The sequence below is a fragment of the Lolium perenne genome, chromosome 7 (assembly GCF_019359855.2).
Source record: "Lolium perenne isolate Kyuss_39 chromosome 7, Kyuss_2.0, whole genome shotgun sequence".
Taxonomy (NCBI): Eukaryota; Viridiplantae; Streptophyta; class Magnoliopsida; order Poales; family Poaceae; genus Lolium; species Lolium perenne.
In genome coordinates, this window is record NC_067250.2 from 120,733,962 (window position 1) to 120,758,489 (window position 24,528).

At 42.0% G+C, this 24,528-nt stretch overlaps 1 protein-coding gene and 1 long non-coding RNA gene across 3 annotated transcripts; one reads left to right on the plus strand and one right to left on the minus strand.

The window, feature by feature from the left end:
* Window positions 1–428: 428 nt before the first annotated feature.
* On the minus strand, window positions 429–1,237 carry LOC127323896 (uncharacterized). The gene is made up of 2 exons (XM_051351996.2): window positions 1,178–1,237; window positions 429–1,061 (listed from the first exon to the last, which is right to left on the minus strand). Exons 1-2 carry the CDS (start codon window positions 1,235–1,237, stop codon window positions 429–431), a joined length of 693 nt encoding a protein of 230 aa, XP_051207956.1.
* A 3,794-nt stretch (window positions 1,238–5,031) lies between these two features.
* LOC127323812 (uncharacterized) lies at window positions 5,032–8,388 on the plus strand. Of its 2 annotated transcripts, XR_011749013.1 has the most exons (5): window positions 5,032–5,239; window positions 5,406–6,924; window positions 7,034–7,088; window positions 7,164–7,324; window positions 8,084–8,388. It is a non-coding gene; the product is annotated as an uncharacterized lncRNA (long non-coding RNA). The 2 variants fall into 2 exon arrangements; XR_011749012.1 differs by having other exon boundaries at window positions 5,406–7,088.
* Window positions 8,389–24,528: the final 16,140 nt, after the last annotated feature.

Consider the following 24,528-nt stretch of genomic DNA (forward strand, 5'->3'; position numbering starts at 1 on the left):
ATGTCGAGACCTTTCCAACTTTAAAATTACCCTAAAGGTCTCGACAATGCCGAAGCGTCGATGTCGAGACCTTTCCAACTTTAAAATTACCCTAAAGGTCTCGACAAAGTCGAAGCCTCGATGTCGAGACCTTTCCAAATGTCAAATAACTCTAGAAAATTTCTCACATAACAGATTCTCCACATAACAAATATTTCTAACTCATTATTAAACTGATAAAAAAGGAATTCATTTGAACATCAGGGATCAACTTCAACAGATTCAACACATATTGTTCAACATTACAAACCAACCATCATTTAGTTCACCATTACAAACCAACCATCATTTGTTCAACATTACAAACCAACACATATTGTTCAACATTACAAACCATAGGGAATTCAATTCAAACATGACAAATAAAATTAAACTGGTACACAAGCTAGCTACTCCTCACACATCTCCTTGATCTTCTTCAGCTTTGCCCTGGTGGTTTCCTTGAGCTTAAATAAATCCCCAATTATGTACTCAAGCTTTCTCTTCTCTTCTTTCAACTGATCTCTCTCCTTCTCTGCCTTAATTCTCATGCATTTGTGCATATTGCTGCTTGATGCATCCAGTGCCTTCTTCTGCTCTAACTCTGCCCTAGCATCAATCAATCCTTGCTCAGCTTGGGCCTTCAAGGCAAGTATCAGTTGCTTCTCCTCCACAATTTTCTTCATCTCTTCTTGAGCATTCCTCAGGTCAATGTGCATCTTCTCAATCTCATCCTTCAGCTTGAACCTCTTCTCCATGTTGTCCAGAGCATCATTAACCCTGCCTTGCTTCTCTTGTCCATACAAATCCCACAACTTTGCCAATGATTTCCGAAGTGCAGGTGGCCACTCACCATCTACCCACAGAAGAAAATCACAAGCTGGTTCTCCATCATGCCCTGCACACCCTAAGAACCTCCTCCCTGTCCAGCAACCATCAAATGCTACAAATCGAGCAGCTACAGCACCATGCTTGCAAGTCACAGTACTTGCACCATCATCAGCTAAACCGCAGAAATCAGAGTCGTAGGTAGTGTTCACACTCTAGCAGTTCGAAAAAACAAAGAAGAATCAGCCTAAATCCTCCTCAAAATCAAAATTCCCCCAATTCCTAACCCTGCAATTTGCCCAAATTATGACAGCATAAGTAGAGGACTCACATCAGCGCCGAGGGAGCTCTGCTCTGAAGAGGAATCCTCGCCGTCACCCCAAGAAACCATGGCCGTCTGTCCCTGCGGCGGCGGAGATCTACGTCGGCGGCGACTGCTTCCAGTGCGACGGAACAGAGAGAAAGGAGAGAGGAAGGAGACGACCCAGCCAACGCCTTAAAACAACAGCCCTAACGCGCGCCCTAACGGCCGTCCGTCGACTGGTAGCCACGTCAGCTCTGACGGTGGGCCAGGGCTGCCAGAAACATGGTTAACACGCTTGATCCGTTCAATCAGTGCTCCGCGTCGCGACCCTGCCCCAAACATGGTAGTCATGTGACAATCGTGTCCCATTTGGTAGTTCCGCGTCATCTATGGCACAATTGTGGTAGTTTTTTGTCATTTTCTCGGTCGAGCGTGAAGCGACGAACTGAAGAAGAGAGCTCGGGTTAGAGCATCTCCAGCAGATCCCCGAGTAAAATAACAGCTCTTTTTCAATTTCCTGCCCGGAAAAAAAATACAGGGCTTGGAAAAAAAATCTCCCTACATTTCCTCCCCCTCCTTTCCCGCTCATGTGCCGTCACCGCCACCGCCACCGATCTACCTCCCTACTTGGTCTCCGCGGTCGCCACCTCCCGGATTTGACCCCATGGACCCCTCTTAGCTTTTTCGTGCCAGTGGCCAGGTCGCGAGGCCTCAACCGCCACCTCTTGTGGCTTCGGCAGTGCGCGCAGGTGGCCCGCCCGCCAACGCCGCTAGGGTTGCAGGGCGGCGTCCGGCGTAGTCCCACAAAAACGGAACTAAGACAACATCTAGCATGAATTTTGGCGGAGGAAATACATAAAGGTTGGGTATGCCAGAAGAAAATTCGTCCTGCATCGCATCCCGCATTGCAGCCCTAGCCACCGCCTTCGTCCTCAAGAGGAAGCACAGGGCACCCACCTCGTCGTCGCTAATGTTGCCTCGGCCGCCGCCGCTCCAATGCCCGTTCCTCGACCGCGGCTAAAGACGGGGTCATGGAAGAAGCCAGATGATGGCACAAACAATAAGCGGGCCGTGCATTGCAGCGGAGTGCCTCACCTCGGCCCACCGACGGCCGCGACCGACGCCCCGAAAGACAAGGACGTCGGTGTTGTCAATGTGTTTGTCGGAATGCCCCGAAGGTATGATGTGCACGAGGTTCCGAGCTCATTTCTGAATTTCCTAAACAAGAGCAAGGTGGTCATTACCGAGCGTCCGAGCCTCACATCGATGCTTACGAGTTGATGGTGAGTGATACGTTGCAAACATATCTATAATTTTTTATGCTCCATGCTTGTTTTACACCAATTTCTATATGTTTTGGTATTTTTATGCATTTTCTGGAACTAACCTATTAATAAGATGCCACAGTGTCAGTTCATGTTTTCTGTTGTTTTTGTATTTCATAAAAGTTGTACAGGAAATATTCTCGGAATTGGACGAAACGAAAGCCAAAGTTCCTACTTTACTCTCACGAAGACGGAGTCCAGAGGGGAGACAGAGAAGAGCCAGGAGGTGGCCACACCACCCCTAGGCGCGGCCCACCCCCCGACCGCGCCTAGGTATGGTGTGGGCCCCTCGGGCGCCCACAGACCTCGCCCTTCCGCCTATATATTCATCTGTTCGGAAAAACCTAAACACCGGAGAAGTTCTGTAACCGCTGCCATCGTCGTCCCTAGCTCGGGAGGGTATTGAAGCTCTTCCCGGCACCCTGCCGGAGAGGGAGATCATCACATGAGGCATCTTCATCACCATGCCCGCCTCCGAAGTGATGTGTGAGTAGTTTATCTCTGGACTACGGGTCCATAGCAGTAGCTAGATGGTTGTCTTCTCCTCATTATGCTTCATGTTTAGATCTTGTGAGCTTCCTATCATGATCAATATCATCTTTATGTAATTCTACATGTTGTGTTTTAATTTACTGAGATTTGATGAATATTGAATACTATGGTTGAGATTGATTATAGACTTGTTTATATGTTATGTGTGATCTTGCATGCTCTCCATTGCTAGTAGATGCTCTGGCCACGTATGCAGCCCTAGCCGCCGCCTTCGTCCTCAAGAGGAAGCACATGGGCACCAACCTCGGCGTTGCTGGTATTGCCTCGGCCCCCGCCGCGCCGATGCTCGTTTAAAAGGATCGTATGCCGGACCTAGAGGGGGGTGATTAGGTGCTAACTAATTTTTAGTTCTTTTCCAATTTAGGTTTGACACAAAGGTAAATTCTCTAGATATGCAACTATGTAAATTTACCTATATGACAATATCTACAACTAAACAAGATATAGCTAAATATTACTATACTATTTGGCAACAAACTTCTTTTTTCTCAGAATTTTGAGACTCTTTGGTAGTTAACCTCACGGTGACACGTGTTGTTTCAGATAATTTGTTAGCTGTTGGTTTTCTACTGTGTAGCATTTGGTACTCTGTAGCGTTTTGGGGGAAAGTTTGATTTCTGTGGTGCTTCAGCGGGATGGCTTGGTGTTTCCTCAATGTGTGGCCATAGCCATAATTTGGTTGGGACAGTGGTAGGCACGATTTGCACAACTTGTCGGTACTGTCCACACACACACCGCTTTGACTGGTTAACCTTTCTGCGTGTCCTTCTCCCGAACTTGACCGAAACCATTCTGGCCTCTTTCTTCTCTTATTTTCTTCCGTGGTGTCATCTATTTGGCAACAAACTTCTTTTTTCTCAGAATTTTGAGACTCTTTGGTAGTTAACCTCACGGTGACACGTGTTGTTTCAGATAATTTGTTAGCTGTTGGTTTTCTACTGTGTAGCATTTGGTACTCTGTAGCGTTTTGGGGGAAAGTTTGCTTTCTGTGGTGCTTCAGCGGGATGGCTTGGTGTTTCCTCAATGTGTGGCCATAGCCATAATTTGGTTGGGACAGTGGTAGGCACGATTTGCACAACTTGTCGGTACTGTCCACACACACACCGCTTTGACTGGTTAACCTTTCTGCGTGTCCTTCTCCCGAACTTGACCGAAACCATTCTGGCCTCTTTCTTCTCTTATTTTCTTCCGTGGTGTCAGGCGCAGCATCCCGAGTCCCCACCGACGAACTTCTCCGACGAGCCGTCATGATCCGCCCCGGCGAGCCTACTGTGCCCCCTCCCCCCCCCCTCCACCTCACTTCGTTGTCCTGCGCCTCCTCCACCACATGAACCGTCAAGCCCCAGAGGGCGGCGCACCCGGAGGGCTGCTGCTGCCGCTCCGGGTAGGGCTGCCGCCGCCACGGCCCGGTGGCGGGGCACAGTCAACGTCAGGGCGAAACTCGGGAGATCAGATTCTTCAAGATTGGGGCACGCTGTAACAGTAGGTCGAGCGGCGGCGGTGGATATCCGGAGGGTGGAGATGGGATCCACTGTTGGGAAGAGGAGGAAGCGGAAGGCCGCCTCCTGGAAGGTCCTCTTCCACCATCCTCCGGTGCGGCATCATCAAGGCTGTCCTCGACAGGAATGAGCTCGGCAAGGGTAGCTATTCCTCGGACTGTCGTCGAGGCCCTCCATGAGCATATGGCCGCACTCTGTTGGAAATCCGCCTCAAGGTATGTCCCGAAGATCACCCGGACCAGAGTCGGAGCGATCATTCCAACAAGTTACTCAGTCCTCCTCTGTTATTTCTCCGCCTGCTTGATGTTTGTTTCTTTTTCCTATACTGATTTGTTGATGTTACTTGGTCCGAGCGATGTACCTCGGGGTCAAGTCGGCAAGAGCGCCATCTGCAGGAGTGGTGTATGTTGGGTAGACATACCGCCGGGCTTGAGGGGCCGCCGAAGGTGGTTGACTTGGAGGGAGAAAGGAGCAATGGTTTTGCGGCTTAAGTCGTGGTGAGCAGGGCATGTAGGCGACGACCACGGGAGCCATCCGCGTCGTGCTGCAATGTACGTTGTAGCCCCCTAAACTCTAACTCAGTTATAATTTGTCAGAAGTGGATGCAGTTCAGCAGGGGCTTGGAGTCCCACAAGCAGGGTCTCGGAACTGTCCAGAGAAGATTGAGCAATGAGGACAACCAAAAAGATATAGTAGGAGGCTATTCATAGAAGGTACTTTGCTAAATGGCATGTTTCATCTTAATGTGATACTACTTTCCGGTGTGGTTGTGATACGATGCATACGAGATACAACAGATTGTGCAACATATATATCATGGATGGAGAGTTGATCTTGCAATTAGTCTGAATATGTGTATATTAATTTGCATTTTTTCAGAGAACAATAGACAGGTAAGATCCAATTGGAGGCAGTTACAAAATTGCAATCACAATTTCAAGAGGAAGGTTAAGGTATCTTTTTCCTTGCTAGATAAATGGTTGGCTCTGCATTTAATTAGGAAGGTGATTGAGTAAAGCTCTGCCTCGAATTCAGAAGTTAAGATGAATAGAAGGTGTAGTTTTAGCATTCTCATAGTATTCTGCGTAGATATAGTTTTGGTTCATGTGAACTGTTGGAGTTCAGCCAATGGACTCTACATACATTTTATGTGCAGTGGTTCTTATACAAATGTTCAGAGGCGACAAAAATATAGAGGGCTATCCATCTTTAGAAGAAAAAAACATCTTTTTGAGACATAGATGGATTGATTCCGTATGCATGTATATTTTACCGGGATGTTCTTATTTTGATTACTAATTCAATGCATCTCCATCTCTGATATGTGTTGAGTAACGACCTGCCAGCCCGCATACGGAGTTTATCATTAATGATTGTAAGAATATTGGCTAATTCTAATCGCTTGCGTTTATAATCATATATGAGTCCCTTTTAAACAAATATCTGCACTAAGTGCCATTTTTGAACTCTCCTACTCCATCCATGTGATGGCCGGAAGTCGATCCATTGTCCTGAATGTTAGCTTATTCCTTAATTGCCATACACCAAAATTCTCCGATTTGGTTATTTTAGCTTCCTTTGTCAACAATAAGGTTATTTTATCTTTCTCAATTGTGATCAGATCTTTGTAATACATGTGACTGTGCAATTTTCCAACATATATATTTTCTCTTTGTACCCATTGAATACGAGAGAATTACTTTCTGGAGGGTTTATTCCAAATTGATTGATAAAATTTTCACATTAAGAACTCATTGACCTATTTTTCTAAACATTAAATCGTTATCATCTTTCCACTGAAGTTTTGAGGCTTATAGATATTTCTCTTGCAGGTTTGTCTTATTCACGTTCACAATTCATTGGTAAATTTCAGTTGAAGATTTTTCATCTACATCTCAGTCCGGCCTTAGTCACATGAACAAAATCATTGTTATTAGTTTTTTTTTCTTACTAAACGCAGCTTGGATCTGCTCAAACAGATTGGTCAGTATATTATATAAAGGCACAAGTTGTTCTGAGTCTAATTCTTCATACCAATACTGCAGAAATATCTGCTAAGAAATAATTCCTAGGAAGAGCTACAGAAATAGCTATGTGAGAAAACGATGGGTATTTACTGCTCCCTATCAATCGACTATACATCATATAAAGATTGCTATGTTAAATAACCTGATTACATGTCCTTACTGCAACAGAACAGGGATGTATTACTGCAAATATTAACTAACTTCTTCATGATTTAGAGTATTCTATATAACTAAAAATACTATGAGTGCTTTACCACTACAATATCCTGCAAATGAGCTCTTGATTATTCTGCCAAAGCTCTCAGGAGTCGAAAGCATGTGTATAGATGGTTAAATGTGTGGACTGCTATGACACCATGTAGCCAAATCTGGTACATCTCTTTGCATCTAACAAAAACTCGGGACTTCCTATTGGCTTGAGTGAATACATGCATCCTAAACTGAATACTTGCTTGACTGAGTTAACGCGTGCATCTGCAGATCTGAATCATGACTAGCATGACTCACAAGCAGTTCCTCCAGATTTAGACTTGAGGTAGCCATTTTTTTCTGATTCTTCATCTATTAGTTCCTTTTGTGATACGGTCATTCGTGTTTTTTTTTCTATCAGATCTAATTCCCGCAACTTCACTGGCACATAAACCATTTGATGTATTACTGAAAGATGCACGAGTGGTGGTTTCGGTTTTTCAGGGTCCTACAGTGATAGCATGCACATAAAGTATCTTTCAAAATGGCAAACTTCGAAATGCACACAGCTTCCTGTTAAAGGTATGTACTGCAACAATTCAACCAAGTATACAGAGTCAAATTTATTTGATTGCTGGAGGAATTAAGGCAACCTATTTATGTATCAAGATGTCTTCCTTTTTTTTGTCCGAGATAATCAACTTAAGGCGTTCAATTAGTGAATAGATTTCCTTACTATTAAATTAAGAATTAATCTTTCAAAAGAAATCAATTTGTTAAAGATACTCAACAGGTTTGTTGTATTGCATGTCGCTTCTATGGATGTTAATTGCTAGCTACATCAGGTATAGTTAATCAAAAAGTTACGGGTATTGGCTAAGCAATTTAAAAAGGTTTATCGGTGAGTGGAGGCCTCTCTCTATATATATAACAGAAAACGTCTCCCTGTTCGAACCGTCAGTTGGTGATTGGAAACAAAAAAACTCAAATATGTCGAGCTGCATAAATATTGTTCTTCTCGGCGGTGCATACATTTTGGTGTAGATATATTTTTAGCTATGTTGCTTAACATCTGGGGTTTTCTTCATTGACACATTTTTACTTGCATGTCTACTATGTTGCTTTTTAGATGGTACAAGTGTGGCATCGAACTGTGCTTTTGTTATTCACAAAGACTCTAATGTGCTTCTACACATACAGATAGTAACATCTTTTCTTTTGCTGGTGTTTGAGGTTCATGTTGCATGTCCAACTGTATCATTCTAAAATGTAATATACTAATCAAGAACTATTAGGTTTAGTTTTCTAACTAATGCTGTTACACATAATTATATTTTGTAGGTGAATCCAACAGGCGCTGTAGCAATTTAAGGACACCCTGGTTGAAAGGCTTTGTCGCAATCATTGCTTAAATGGCTAATTATTGAATACTTTCTCGGAAATGGATCAAGATGATGTAACTTCATGCGAGAACATTTTATTTTCCTTCCTATCACTTCTAAGAGATTGCCGATCCATGTCTTTTTGAATGAGAAGTTCCATAGTTTGCTTTAATGTGTACTAACGTTACTCTTATGTGAAATCACACCGTCAGTTAAAATCTATATGTTATTCTTATTTTTCCTTGATATTTAGTTTGAATGATATTAGTAATGAATCCAAATTTCATGCTACAAATCCCTCAGCACTACCGTAGTAATCCATGTTATTGCGTGTTTTCTATCTATGTAATAAACCACACTAAGGCTGTATCGCTGTGCTGATCTACCATGTAAACACACAATGCGTGTCTTGCAAATCGAATTATATGTATTATCAGCAATGCTTTGCCTGCTTACATTTCCATTCCATACTTTACATATGCTCAGGCTGATCGTTCCATACTTTTTTTCGATAAAGGATCGTTCCATACTTAGTTTACACATGCTCAGTCTAATCATTTGTTGCCATAATAATACATAGCAACATCGATGGACCCATTCTTAGGAGAGAACAAAAATTCTTGAAACCATATCTACTGTCACATCTGAATCCCCGCTTGATGATGCAGAATGTGCAAGTTAGACTTCCCACGGGAATATCATTGAGAAGAGTGTGCATTGTACTATTTTACTGAAATTTATTCAATACATATTGAATTTTCTCAATGCTACCACCTGGGAACACTTTGAAAGATCCTGGAAACGCAATTTGGGAAAAAGTCTGTCAAGCACTGAAGCACCTGCACCAACCGTTCGAGTTGTTGCTATGTCGTTGCCACTACTGTCGCCAGGTCGCCGCAACCAGGTTGTTAGGTTGTCATCTGCCTCCATTGTCGGGCTTCATAGCCGTCGATGTCTTTTCCTCACATGGTTGTCGCCGCCAATGCAGTGGCGGAGCAGGGAACTCATATTGGGCACGTTGACTTGTTATTTTTAGACATACACATCAATAAATTAACTAATTAAGAACTATCATCTATCGCATGGGGGGATAGGAAAATGATTTTTTTTTCTAAAAGAAGGTTGAACCCCGGGCCTCTGAAACAAAGAAGATAAATAAGACTGCATCACTCTGAACACACTCACGGTCTAGAACTGTGAATTCTAGACTCATAATTTTGGAGTGATTGGTTTGTGGGGATTGTCAATTAATAATTTTATTTTTCTTTGAACCAAACGTTACCAAGACACTCACCACCACCATCCACAACCCAATAACAATATATATATAGCTGCCATAAAAAAATAAGACGACACAACAACTGAACATTAAAAAAAAAATGGAACACCCTACAAGAACAAAAAAACAACTAAAACACATAAACGTTCGCCACCGCCAAAAAGTACCATCAACGAGCTACCATATTGCGCGGCGTGCCGCTGCGTCTCTCATTGCTAGTAAGATATAATAGAGCAATCAAAGATAGAGGTAATCGAGAGTGGAGCACGCGGAGACACACAGATAATTCTCGTAGTTCCTTCCTTTTGAGGGGAAGTACGTCTACGTTTGGAGGAGTGTGGTCACCGTGAAGGCCAAACCAACGCCACACAGGCATCACTCAGGTCTCCTGTGAGAAACGCCACTGAAAGGACACGGATGTCGCCTAGAGGGGGGGTGAATAGGCGGTTTAAAACTTTTACGAGATGGGCTTAACAAATGCGGAATAAAACTAGCGTTTACTTTGTCAAGCCCAAAGCCTATATACTATGGTTCACATATGTGCACCAACAACTTATTCTAAGCAAAGGTTCACCTATGTGCACCAACAACTTATGCTAAGCAATACAAGCAAGTATGTGATAGCAAGATATATATAACTTCAAGTATGATGGCTATCACAAGGTAAAGTGCATAAGTAAAGAGCTCGGGTATAGAGATAACCGAGGCACGCGGGAGACGATGATTTATCCCAAAGTTCACACTCTTGCGAGTGCTAATCTCCGGTGGAGAGGTGCGGTGGCTTAGTGCTCCCGAACGCCACAAGAGACTCACCTTGAGGTGTGGTTGCTCGATGCACACCAATGCCACAAAGGCCTCACCCCAAGATGTGGTACTCACACCACACACCGAACGCCACGAAGGCGCCTCACCTAAATCTCCGGTAACCCTCGCCACAAAGGCCTAGGTCACGGTTCCACTAAGGGATTTCCTTCGAGGCGGAAACCGGGCCTTACACAAAGGTTGGGGCACACTTCCACAATTTAATTGGAGGCTCCCAACAAATCGCCACAAAGGCCTAGAATCCGTCTAGGGTTCCAAGAACCCAAGAGTAACAACCTTCTTGCTTTCACCACCATGAATCACCGTGGAGAACTCAAACCGATGCACCAAATGCAATGGCAAGAACACCACAAAGATGCTCAAGTACTTCTCTCTCAAATTCCAACAAGGCTACAAAAGCTATTGGGGGAATAAGAGAGGAAGAACAAATAGGAGGAGGAACACCAAATTTCTCCAAGATCTAGATCTAGTGGATTCCCTCACAAAGAGAGGGATTTGATTGGTGAAGATGTAGATCTAGATCTCCTCTATCTTTCTCTCAAATAGATGCAAGATTCATGGGAGGGAGAGGGAGATAGCAAGCTCAAAGAAGGTCAACAATGGGGGCAAAACGAGCTCAAACGGATAGGTAACTTTGGGGAAGAAGACCCCCTTAAATAGGGCAAGAGAAATCTGCCCGTTATGCACAAAACTCGTCAAAACCGGAACTTCCGGTCATTTGGGGCGGAACTTCCGCCCCCCGGAAGTACCGGCCAACTTCCGGGTGAAGTCGGGCGTCCCCGGAATGCTTACAGTATACTTTCTGCGTGCAGATTCGTCATTTCCGGAAGTTCACCGGAAGTAGGGCGGAAGTTCCGGTCAGGCCAAAAAACCGCTTCACGAAAACTTCAAGAACTTTTGCATCCGGATTCCGATTTTGATGATCTTGGGCTCGTTTCGAAGCTAGTAAAAAGCTCTACAAGATCATGCAGGAAACCATCATAGTCCAGTAAGGTAGGATAGAAATAAATGGATAAAGGTTTTACCTATCTATAAACAGCAAACCGGTAAAACCTCCAATATGGAAAATGCAACAACTTGAGTTAGGAAACTCGGATTTAGGTGAAACCAATTTTGTTGTAAAGAAGATGACAAGAGCTACCCCAAAAAGAGTGAAAAACTTAAGAACAAGTGGGGTAGGTTTTTCTATGTATTTTAGAGTGAAACCTCTCAATACGAGAAACCGAGAAAAACTCCAATATCGAAAACGCAACAATTGATTCATGCGGAATCCGGTTTCGATGAACTAGAATGTCATGAGAATAAGCACAAGCTCTAAAACACCATATGGATAAGATCCAAATAACAACCAAGAAAGATGATGCAAGGATGCAAAGGTTTGAGCTCTCCAAAGGATATGATCGAGTTACTCACTCGAGAGCCCTCTTGATAGTACGACAACTAAACTATAAACCGGTCTCCAACTACACCATGAGACCGGTGAAAAAGAAACCCTATCAAGATCAAACCTTAACCTTGCGCATTCCACTTGAGCTTGATGATGACGGTCTTGACCGCAACAAGATGGAACGCCTTTCTTGATTGTGCTTGCTTGACGAAGTCTTATGGATTGCTCCCCCATAATCCACCATGGGAGAGCTTCTTCTTCGGCGCAACTTCACATATCCATGAAAACCATATGGATGGCAAGAGTCAAACAGAGGATCTCTTCGAGATGGCTCATCTTGAACTTCCACTTCATTTCTTCATGGCAAGCTTCAAGCTTATGATCTCTTCGAGTTGGCTCATCTTGAACTTGCCTTCATTTCGTTGATGTCTTGAAGTTAACCTTGAGAGCTCACTTCATCTTCATCTTCAAGACATACTTGACACTTGATCTTCTTCATTTGCTTCTTATTGCAATCTTGAAGCCAACATATGGTTCAAGTATTGCCTATGGACAACACCTACAAATATAGCTCAATGCAAACATTAGTCCATAGGGATTGTCATTAATTACCAAAACCACACATGGGGGCTCCATGCACTTTCAGCCACAAAGGCCTAGCCCACTTCTACTAGGGGATTTCCTTGAGGCGGAAATCGAGTTTTACAAGGTTCTTGGGGCACACATCCACAACCGAATTGAAGGCTTCCAATATCTGTAACAATACAACAACAAAAACAAAAACAAATCAACCACAAGCAACTAGGGTTTCCAAATGAAACACTAGCAAAGGGGCCCTCAAGCAAATGAGGGGGAAATGTAGATCGCTTTGGTGAAGATGTAGATCGGGGTCTTCTCCTTCGATTCTCCAAAGATCAAGAGCTTTGGATGGTTGGAGGAGGAGATCTAGTGATTCCTGTGTTTCTTGAAGTGGCTCTAATGGTGGATAAACTTGAGCAAGAATGAGCAACCTCTTCCAATGGGGAAGAGAGCTATTTATATGAGTAGACGCTCCAGATCTTACCGTTAGGCACTTTTTCGCGTAATGCCGGAAGTACCGGCTGCAAGAGCCAGAAGTTTCGACTGGATCCTTTTTATTCAGAAAAGATGCTGGCGCTGATGTTGGCGGAACTAGGGCGGAACTTCCGGCAGGCGGAACTTCCGGCCAAGTTCCGGCCTACTTCCGAAAATGTGAGAAACTCCCCTGGAAACATACTGCAAGCAAATGAGGTGTTTTTGGAACAAGACCGGAAGTAGGGCGGAAGTTCCCCTGGCCGGAACTTCCGGCCTACTTCCGCCAAACTTCACTGCGAAGTTCAGAGCTAATGCTTTTGGTAGGGGTATCTGGGCGGAACTTACGCCTGCTGAGGCCGGAACTTCCGCCTAGAGCAGAAACACAACAACAACTCCAGTTTTGAGATATCTATCCATCAGACTTGTGTGTAGTTGATGACCCACAAGTATAGGGGGTGTATCGTAGTACTTTCGATAAATAAGAGTGTCGAACCCAACGAGGAGCAGAAGGTGTTGACAAGCAGTTTCGATGAAGGATTCACTGTAAATGCTCACAGACAAGTATTCAGGGGGTTTTAATATAGCAGATGAATAAAGTACAAGTAAGTAAAATGCGAGAGTAATAACTGCAGCGAGTGGCCCAATCCTTTTTAGCACAAAGGACAAGCCGGTTTGTTTACTTATAATGACCAAACGTTCTTGAGGACACACGGGAATTTAGTCTAGTGCTTTCGCTTCATATAGCTGATTAATCTTCATTGTTTTGATAAGTGTTGTGTGGGTGAACCTATGCTAATGCACCGCCCTTCCTAGGACTAATACATACTTGTGATTATACCCCTTGCAAGCATCCGCAAATACAAGAAAGTAATTAAGATAAATCTAACCACAGCCTTAAACTTTGAGATCCTGCTATCTCTCCTGCATCGATATACCAACGGGGGTTCAGGTTGCTGTCACTCCGGCAACCCCACAATTAGCAAACGAATACAAGATGTATTCCCCTAGGCCCATAAAGGTGAAGTATCATGTAGTCGACGTTCACATGACACCACTAGAAGAATAACACCACAACTTAAATATCATACCATTGAATATTAATCAACATAGTTCACTACTAACATTTAGACTTCACCCATGTCCTCAAGAACTAAACGAACTACTCACGAGACATCATATGGAACATGATCAGAGGTGATATGATGATGAATAACAATCTGAACATAAACCTTGGTTCAATAGTTTCACTCAATAGCATCAATAACAAGGAGTAATCAATACCGGGAGAGTTTCCCCTACCAAACAATCAAGATTCAACCCTAGATGTTACAGCGGTGACGAGGTGCAGTGGTGGAGATGACGGTGACGGTGGTGGAGATGATGGTGATGATGATCCCAATGAAGTCCAGCTCGATGACGGTGATGATGGCGTCGATTTCCCCCTCCGGGAGGGAATTTCCCTGGCGGATTTCAGCCTGCCGGAGAGCTCTTTTCTCTCTGGTGTTTTCCGCCCCGCAGAGGCGGCTATGTCTCTTCGCGATTATTCTCTGGAGCTTAGGTTTTCGGGGAGAAGAAGTACGCGAAAGAGAGGCGGCCGAAGGGGGTTGTGGGCCCCCTCCCCACAAGGCGGCGCGGCCAGGCCAGGGCCCGCGCCGGCCTATGGGGGGGGCCATGGCGGCCCTCCTCGGCTCCTCCTTTTGGCTGGCTCATTCTTCTGGAAGAATAGGATCTTCAGTGTAATTTCCGTCAATTGTTGATCTCCAGAAATATTGCATTCTGACGGTGCTTTTTCCAGCAGAATCCTGGCTCCGGTGAATGATCCTCCAATAATCATGAAACATGCAAAATAGATGAAATAACATAAGTATCATCTCTAAATATGAAATATATCAATGAATAACAGTAAATTATGATATAAAATAGTGATGCAAAATGGACGTATCAACTCCCCCCAAGCTTAGACTTCGCTTGTCCCCAAGCGAAACTGAACTCAATAAATAAGACCACATGTTTATGGAGTGAAGAGTCGATAAATAAAATACGGACAAGAAGCATCATATTAATTCAGACAAGACATTCTAGTGAAAAACTTCCTCATATAATTCAACTTGAAACAAGTAGAAGAAAATCACAAATAAAGGTACATAGGAAATCATAATTGGTGATGGTAAACTTTGTTCTTGGTCAAAGAACAGTTAACAGATTGTACTTATCTATTGAGCAGCGCTCTTATATTAAAGCTTATAGGAAAACTTGCATACTCAATCATAAAAATCCCCTCATAATCATCGATAACTGATACGTCTCAAACGTATCTATAATTTCTTATGTTCCATGCTTGTTTTATGACAATACCTACATGTTTTATACACACTTTATATCGTTTTGATGCATTTTCCGGAACTAACCTATTAACGAGATGCCGAAGTGCCAGTTCCTGTTTTCTGCTGTTTTTGGTTTCAGAAATCCTGGTAAGGAAATATTCTCGGAATCAGACGAAATCAATGCCCAGCATCTTATTTTTCCCGGAAGCTTCCAGAACACCGGAGGGAGACCAGAGGGGAGCCAGGGGGGCCCACACGCCAGGGCGGCGCGGCCTGGACCCTGGGCGCGCCCCCCTACTGTGTGGTGCCACCAGACCCCCTCCGACTCCGCCTCTTCGCCTATAAGATGCCTCCTGACCTAAATCCTCGACCCGGATTGACGAAACCAGAGAAAACCTTCCAGAGCCGCCACCATCGCGAAACTCCAATTCGGGGGACAGAAGTCTCTGTTCCGGCACCCTGCAGGGACGGGGAATTGCCCCCGGTGTCATCTCCACCGCCATCTTCACCGCCATCGCTGTCTCCATGATGAGGAGGGACTAATTCACCCCCGGGGCTGAGGGCTCCGCTGTAGCTATGTGGTTCATCTCTCTCTTTATGTGATCTAGTTGAATATCATCTATGTGCTACTCTAGTGATGTTATTAAAGTACTCTATTCCTCCTCCACGGTGTAATGGTGACAGTGTGTGCATCGTGTAGTACTTGGCGTAGGTTATGATTGTAATCTCTTGTAGATTATGAAGTTAACTATTGCTATGATAGTATTGATGTGATCTATTCCTCCTTCATAGTGTGATGGTGACAGTGTGCATGCTATGTTAGTACTTGGTTTAGTTGTGTTGATCTATCGTGCACTCTAAGGTTATTTAAACATGAATATCGAATATTGTGGAGCTTGTTAACTCCGGCATTGAGGGTTCGTGTAATCCTACACAATTAGTGGTGTTCATCATCCAACAAAAGAGTGTAGAGTGGCTTTATTATGTGATCAAAGTTGAGAGTGTCCACTAGTGAAAGCAGGATCCCTAGGCCTTGCTTCCAAGCATCGAATCTCCGTTTGTTTACTGTTTTGTTGCATGTTTACTCACTGCCATATTTTATTCAGATTGCTATTACCACTCATATACATCCATACTACTTGTATTTCACTATCTCTTCGCCGAACTAGTGCACCTATACATCTGACAAGTGTATTTGGTGTGTTGGGGACACAAGAGACTTCTTGCTTTGTGATTGCAGGGTTGCTTGAGAGGGATATCTTTGACCTCTTCCTCCCTGAGTTCGATAAACCTTGGGTGATCCACTTAAGGGAAACTTGCTGCTGTTCTACAAACCTCTGCTCTTGGAGGCCCAACACTGTCTACAAGAATAGAAGCACCCGTAGACATCAAGCACTTTTCTGGCGCCGTTGCCGGGGAGGAAATGTAAAAGGCACTCATACTCCGGTCCCAGGTAACTAAGTACTTTTCTGTTGCCGTTGTGTGTGTGCTCGAAGCTATTTCCTTTAGATCCTGCAATTGCATCTTTTTGTTTCTTGTTTTACACTAGTAAGGCATAATGGAAAATAACAATGAGCTTCTTAATCTTTTTCCTGAGTTAGAATTGTTTGATGCGAAAATTAAAAAACCTATGGAACCTTATTTGCATGCTAGTAGCGATGTTATTAGTATGAATGCAATTACTGCTAATGCTATGGAGAAGTCTAAGCTTGGGGAAGCTAGTTTTTGTGATCTTTTTAGCTTCCCATCTTTAGGGGAGAAAATTTGCTCTGATAATACTTTATCTCCCATATGCGATAACTCTAATGATGCTTGTGATATTTTAAATGCACCTACTGAAAGTATTCCATATAAAATCCCTATGAAAATTATTGAACGTGTTGTGGATAACCGCTATGAAGGGGATGGAACTGTCCATCCTGGAGATCATTTACTCTTTTTGCATGAATTATGCGGGTTATTCAAGTGTGCAGGTATCTCTATGGATGAAGTGAAGAAGAAATTATTCTCTATGTCGTTGTCTGGTAAAGCGACGCATTGGTATAAACTGCTGAAGGATGAGCATTCTCTTGATTGGAAGGATATTGTGCCTCTATTTTATTCTAAATTCTATCCTCCAAGTGAAATTCACAAAGACCGAAACCGAATATGTAATTTCTGGCCTCATGATGGAGAGAGTATTGCCCAAGCATGGGAGAGATTGAAGTCTTTAATGCTCAAATGCCCCAATCATGAGCTTCCTGGTAATATCATCATTGATAATTTCTATGCAAGACTTTCTTTCCAAGATAAAACCTTGCTGGATACTGCTTGTTCTGGATCATTCACGCGCAATAAAGAAGAGTTTAAATGGGACCTTCTTAATCGGATTCAGGAGAACGCTGAAGATTGGGAGAACGACAAAGGTAAAGAGTCAGGTATAAATTACGATTATGAATGCATTGAAGCTTTTATGGATACTGATAAATTCTGAAATATGAGTGCTACTTATGGTCTTGACTCTCAAGTTGCTGCAAATCTTTATAAAGCTTTTGCCTCTCATTTTGAATTGCCTAAGAAGAATTTCGATAAGTATCATGAACCTTTTAAAGAGGCTTGCATGAAGAATGAAATTGTTGTTAATGATTGCAATAAGCATGCTCAAACTCCTAAGAATGCTATTTCCTATAAGCATGTTAATTTTTGTGGAATGCATAGACCTTGTGGAATTAATCAAATCAAAGATGAATATTGCATCCATCATATTAATGAAAAAACTAGAAAGTGCTTTAGGGCTCTAGATGATCTTGGTAAAAAAGTTTGTGCCCTCTATCCTTTTATTTGTGAACTTTGCCATGGAGTGGGACATTTTAATTTTCAATGCTCCTCCAATGATAATTTGAACCCCATGAGTGCTGCAAATTTGTATTGTGATGATGAAATTACTCCTAATCAGCATGATGAACTTGCTTTATTTTTGTGGTGTGAAGAGTTATCAAGGAAAATCTCTTTGTTACATATGAGTGATCTTGATATTGATGATGTCCTGCATGGGTGTTTTTCTTATTGCATTGATAATAGCCATACAAATACTTACATACAAAATATTTTAGAAGATGACACTTTGCCAAAATATGATAGGACCGCTGTGTGCTTTGAACTTATTAATGAAAAGGAGGAATCCTCCCAAGTTTCTTCTATTGTTTCTGGAAATAAAACAGGTTATGAGGAGAAGCCTCTCATCAAGCCTCTCCCCCCTAAAGAAAGGAACGAGGAGAATGAGAAGAAGAAGAAGGGAACGAAGAAGAAGAAGAAGAAGAAGAAGAAGAAGGGGAATAAAAAGAAAGAGGTAACAACATATCCCCGCGTGTATGAGATAACGATAGGTAACCGTAAGTATGTTGCTCCTGATGATTATTATGATAATGAATCTGAATACAATGCTCTTCCTATGCCCTTTACATACATTAGTGATCATGATTTGAGAGAGCACACTACTTTTGATATTGCAAATCTCTGGGAAACTAATTTTGAAAATGATGATGTTAATAATTACCATAGTATCAGTACTATCCATGCTTCCTCCCATAATGATATAGAAAGCTCTAAGCTTGGGGAAGAGGTGTTTGAAAATCCTTTTGCTACTGATCATTATGTGTTTGATACATCTCCTTCTAATAACAATGATGGTATGGTCACAGATAAACCGACTGTGAAAGATAACTATTCTATTTCTTATGATGACACTGTGCCTTCGACCTTTAATGATTATTATAAAGAATACTATGATATAGGTTATAACTATCCTTATGAAACTTGTCATAGTTATGATTGTATTTCCAAAAGCAATTCCCTTAATATGCAACTTGTTTACCATGTTCAAATTCTTGATAATAATCTTGCTCCAATTACTATTAATGAGAAGAACTCTTCTTATGCCAAAATTAATGATACTTCTATGCATATGGACCATGATAAGAATGTTTTAAGTGATGGGTATATTGTGGATTTCATCAATGATGCTACTGAAAGTTATTATGAGAGAGGGAAACATGGTTATACGTATCTTAATAATATTAAGTTTCCCCTCTTTATGTTGAGAATCTTGAAGTTACTCGTGTTTTATCCTCTTATGCTTGTCACTTTGTTCTTCAGGAATTCATTTGTGTACAAGATTCCTTTTCATAGGAAGCATGTTAGGCTTAAATTTGTTTTGAATTCGCCTCTTGATGCTCTCTTTTGCTTCAAATATTATTTCTTGCGAGTGCATCATTAAAACTGTTGAGCCCATCTTTATGGCTATAAAGAAAGAACTTCTTGGGAGATAACCCATGTGTTTATTTTGCTACAGTAGCTTTGTTTTATATTTGTGTCTTGGAAGTTGTTACTACTGTAGCAACCTCTCTTATCTTAGTTTTGTTGCATTGTTGTGCCAAGTAAAGTCTTTGATAGAAAGGTTGATACTAGATTTGGATTACTGCGTAGAAACAGATTTCTATCTGTCACGAATTTGGGCAGAATTCTCTGTAGGTAACTCAGAAAAATCTGCCAATTTTTGTGTGTGATCCTCAGATATGTACGCAACTTTCATTCAATTTGAGCATTTTCATTTGAGCAAGTCTGGTGCCTCTTTAAAATTCGTCTTTACGGACTGTTCTGTTTTGACAGATTCTGCCTTTTATTTCGCATTGCCTCTTTTGCTATGTGGGATGGATTTCTTTGTTCCATTAACTTCCAGTAGCTTTGGGCAATGACCAGAAGTGTTAAGAATGATTGTGTCACCTCTGAACATGTGAGTTTTTGATTATGCACTAACCCTCTAATGAGTTGTTTTGAGTTTGTTGTGGAGGAAGTTTTCAAGGGTCAAGAGAGGAGGATGATATACTACGATCAAGAAGAGTGAAAAGTCTAAGCTTGGGGATGCCCCGGTGGTTCATCCCTGCATATTTCAAGAAGATTCAAGCGTCTAAGCTTGGGGATGCCCAAGGCATCCCCTTCTTCATCGACAAAATTATCAGATTCCTTCTCTTGAAACTATATTTTTATTCGGTCACATCTTATGTACTTTACTTGGAGCGTCTGTTTGTTTTTGTTTCTGTTTTTGTTTGAATAAATGCTTGTGTGGGAGAGAGACACGCTCCACTGGTTCATATGAACACATGTGTTCTTAGCTTTTAATTTTCATGGCGAAGGTTGAAACTGCTTCGTTAATTGTTATATGGTTGGAAAAGGGAAATGCTACATGTAGTAATTGGTATGATGTCTTGAATAACTTGATACTTGGCAATTGTTGTGCTCATGATTAAGCTCTTGCATCATATACTTTGCACCTATTAGTGAAGAAATACATAGAGCTTGTTAAAATTTGGTTTGCATGAGTGGTCTCTCTAGAGTCTAGATATTTTTTGGTAAAGGTGTTTGAACAACAAGGAAGACGATGTAAAGTCTTATAATGCTTACAATATGTTCATATGTGAGTCTTGCTGCACCGTTTTATACTTGAGTTTGCTTCAAACAACCTTGCTAGCCTAGCCTTGTATTGAGAGGAATTCTTCTCGTGCATCCAAATCCTTGAGCCAAAATCCATGCCATTTGTGTCCACCATACCTACCTACCTTGTCTGAAGTAATGGCGATTTTCATGATCAAATGGTTTGAGTATGCATATTGTTAGAGAAGAACATTGGGCCGCTAACTAAAGCCATGAATCATGGTGGAAGTTTCAGTTTGGACACAAAACCTCAATCTCTTATGAGAATATTATCTGTTGTTGAATGCTTAAGCATTAAAAGAGGAGTCCATTATCTGTTGTCTATGTTGTCCCGGTATGGATGTCTAAGTTGAGAATAATCAAAAGCGAGAAATCCAATGCGAACTTTCTCCTTAGACCTCTGTACAGGCGGCATAGAGGTACCCCTTTGTGACACTTGGTTGAAACATTTGTCATGCAATGATAATCCGTGTTAATCCAAGCTAATTAGGACAAGGTGCGGGCACTATTAGTATACTATGCATGAGGCTTGCAACTTATAGGATGTCTTATACATAACACATATGATTTATTACTACCGTTGACAAAATTGTTTCTCTATTTTCAAAATGAAAAGCTCTAGCACAAAAATAGTAATCTATGCTTCCCTTTGCGAAGGGCCATTCTTCTACTTTATTGTTGAGTCAGTTTACCCACTTCTTTCTATCTTAGAAGCAAACACTAGTGTCAATTGTGCATTGATTCTTACATGTTTACTTATTGCACTTGTTATATTGCTTTATGTTGACAACTATCCATGAGATATACATGTTACAAGTTGAAAGCAATTGCTGAAACTTATATCTTCCTTTGTGTTGCTTCAATGATTTCTACTAAGAATTTATTGCTTATGAGTTAACTGTTATGCAAGTCTTATTGATGCTTGTCTTGAAAGTACTATTCATGAAAAGTCTTTGCTATATGATTAAGTTGACTCATTGCCTTCATCATTGCTTTGAATCGCTGCATTCATCTCATATGCTTTACAATAATGTTGATCAAGATTATGTTGGTAGCATGTCACTTAAGAAATTATCATTGTTATCGTTTACCTACTCGAGGGCGAGTAGGAACTAAGCTTGGGGATGCTTGATACGTCTCAAACGTATCTATAATTTCTTATGTTCCATGCTTGTTTTATGACAATACCTACATGTTTTATACACACTTTATATCGTTTTGATGCATTTTCCGGAACTAACCTATTAACGAGATGCCGAAGTGCCAGTTCCTGTTTTCTGCTGTTTTTGGTTTCAGAAATCCTAGTAAGGAAATATTCTCGGAATCGGACGAAATCAACGCCCAGCATCTTATTTTTCCCGGAAGCTTCCAGAACACCGGAGGGAGACCAGAGGGGAGCCAGGGGGGCCCACACGCCAGGGCGGCGCGGCCTGGACCCTGGGCGCGCCCCCTACTGTGTGGTGCCACCAGACCCCCTCCGACTCCGCCTCTTCGCCTATAAGATGCCTCCTGACCTAAATCCTCGACCCGGATTGACGAAACCAGAGAAAACCTTCCAGAGCCGCCGCCATCGCGAAACTCCAATTCGGGGGACGGAAGTCTCTGTTCCGGCACCCTGCCGGGACGGGGAATTGCCCCCGGTGTCATCTCCACCGCCATCTTCACCGCCATCGCTGTCTCCATGATGAGGAGGGAGTAATTCACCCTCGGGGCTGAGGGCTCCGCTGTAGCTATGTGGTTCATCTCTCTCTTTATGTGATCTAGTTGAATATCATCTATGTGCTACTCTAGTGATGTTATTAAAGTACTCTATTCCTCCTCCACGGTGTAATGGTGACAGTGTGTGCATCGTGTAGTACTTGGCATAGGTTATGATTGTAATCTCTTGTAGATTATGAAGTTAACTATTGCTATGATAGTATTGATGTGATCTATTCCTCCTTCATAGTGTGATGGTGACAGTGTGCATGCTATGTTAGTACTTGGTTTAGTTGTGTTGATCTATCGTGCACTCTAAGGTTATTTAAACATGAATATCGAATATTGTGGAGCTTGTTAACTCCGGCATTGAGGGTTCGTGTAATCCTACACAATTAGTGGTGTTCATCATCCAACAAAAGAGTGTAGAGTGGCTTTATTATGTGATCAAAGTTGAGAGTGTCCACTAGTGAAAGCAGGATCCCTAGGCCTTGCTTCCAAGCATCGAATCTCCGTTTGTTTACTGTTTTGTTGCATGTTTACTCGCTGCCATATTTTATTCAGATTGCTATTACCACTCATATACATCCATACTACTTGTATTTCACTATCTCTTCGCCGAACTAGTGCACCTATACATCTGACAAGTGTATTTGGTGTGTTGGGGACACAAGAGACTTCTTGCTTTGTGATTGCAGGGTTGCTTGAGAGGGATATCTTTGACCTCTTCCTCCCTGAGTTCGATAAACCTTGGGTGATCCACTTAAGGGAAACTTGCTGCTGTTCTACAAACCTATGCTCTTGGAGGCCCAACACTGTCTACAAGAATAGAAGCACCCGTAGACATCAATAACCTTCAAAGCTATATTCATTCAGATAAAACTTGTACTGAACAAGGAAGAATAAAAGGCATGATTAAATAAATCACAATATAGATGGTTGGATCACAACAACTCAATTGCTTGCTTAAGATGGAGGGAAATAGGTTTACTGACTCAACATGAAAGTAAAAGAAAGGCCCTTCGCAGAGGGAAGCAGGGATTAAATCATGTGCTAGAGCTTTTCAAGTTTTGAAATCATATAGAGAGCATAAAAGTAAAGTTTTGAGAAGTGTTTGTTGTTGTCAACGAATGGTAGTGGGCACTCTAACCCCCTTGCCAAACAGACCTCCAAAGAGCGGCTCCCATGAATGACGTTATCTCTACCAGCAAGGTAGATCATCCCTCTTCTCTTTTGTTTACACATGTACTTTAGTTTATTTAAGGATGACACTCCTCCCAACCTTTGCTTTCTCAAGCCATGGCTAACCGAATCCTCGGGTGCCTTCCAACATTTCACATACCATGGAGGAGTGTCTATTGCAAAATTAAGTTGCTTACTGATGAATCAGAGCAAAACATGTGAAGAGGATTATTAATGAGAGTTAATTAATTGGGGCTGGGAACCCCGTTGCTAGCTCTTTTTGCAAAATTATAGGATAAGTGGATGAAGCCACTAGTCCATTAATGAAAGCTGCCCAACAAGATTGAAAGATAAAACACCACATACTTCCTCATGAGCTATAAAACATTGACACAAATAAGGGATGATAACTTTTGAATTGTTTAAAGGTAGCACATGAAGTATTTACTTGGAATGGCGCAAAATACCACATAATAGGTAGTTATGGTGGACACTGATGGCATAGGTTTGGTTTAAGAGTTTGGATGCACGAGAAGCATTCCCTCTCAGTACAGGTATTTGGCTAGCAAGGTTGATTAACAAGCATAAGAGTTGAGGAAAACAAACAAATATACATGTGATAGAACCAATCATGCATCTTCCTTGTAAGCACAAACAATTTTAACTTCAGAATACTAAGCTAGGAACTAACAAGAAAGAAAGATAATGAAATAACATATCTACATGTATTTCCTCTTTTCTACTTAAACTCAAATTGTTGTTGCTATTGACCAATGCTAAGTTTGCCAAAACCAAATAGATTTACTCAATGCTCCCAAAGTGATACCAATACTTAACAATAAGATCAATCATATAATAGAGATTGCAAACTAAAATACGATGTGCAATATATAAATGATAGAACTTCTCATTAATATTCCATAACGATAACTCACACCAAGGGATACATAGATAACTAACTAAAGAGAGATACTTCCACACTGCAACCATCTTATATGATAACTTCCCTACTCATGATATGACACTACTTGACAGTAAAAAGGTAAAAGATAGTGATGATGTGATACCGCGGCACCCCCCCAAGCTTGGAAGAAACCAAGGGGGTGCCAATACCAATGATGAATTACTCCTTCGGTGGTGATGAATTCTTCCCATCATCAAGACTTCCAAGGAAGGGGCTCTCCATCAAC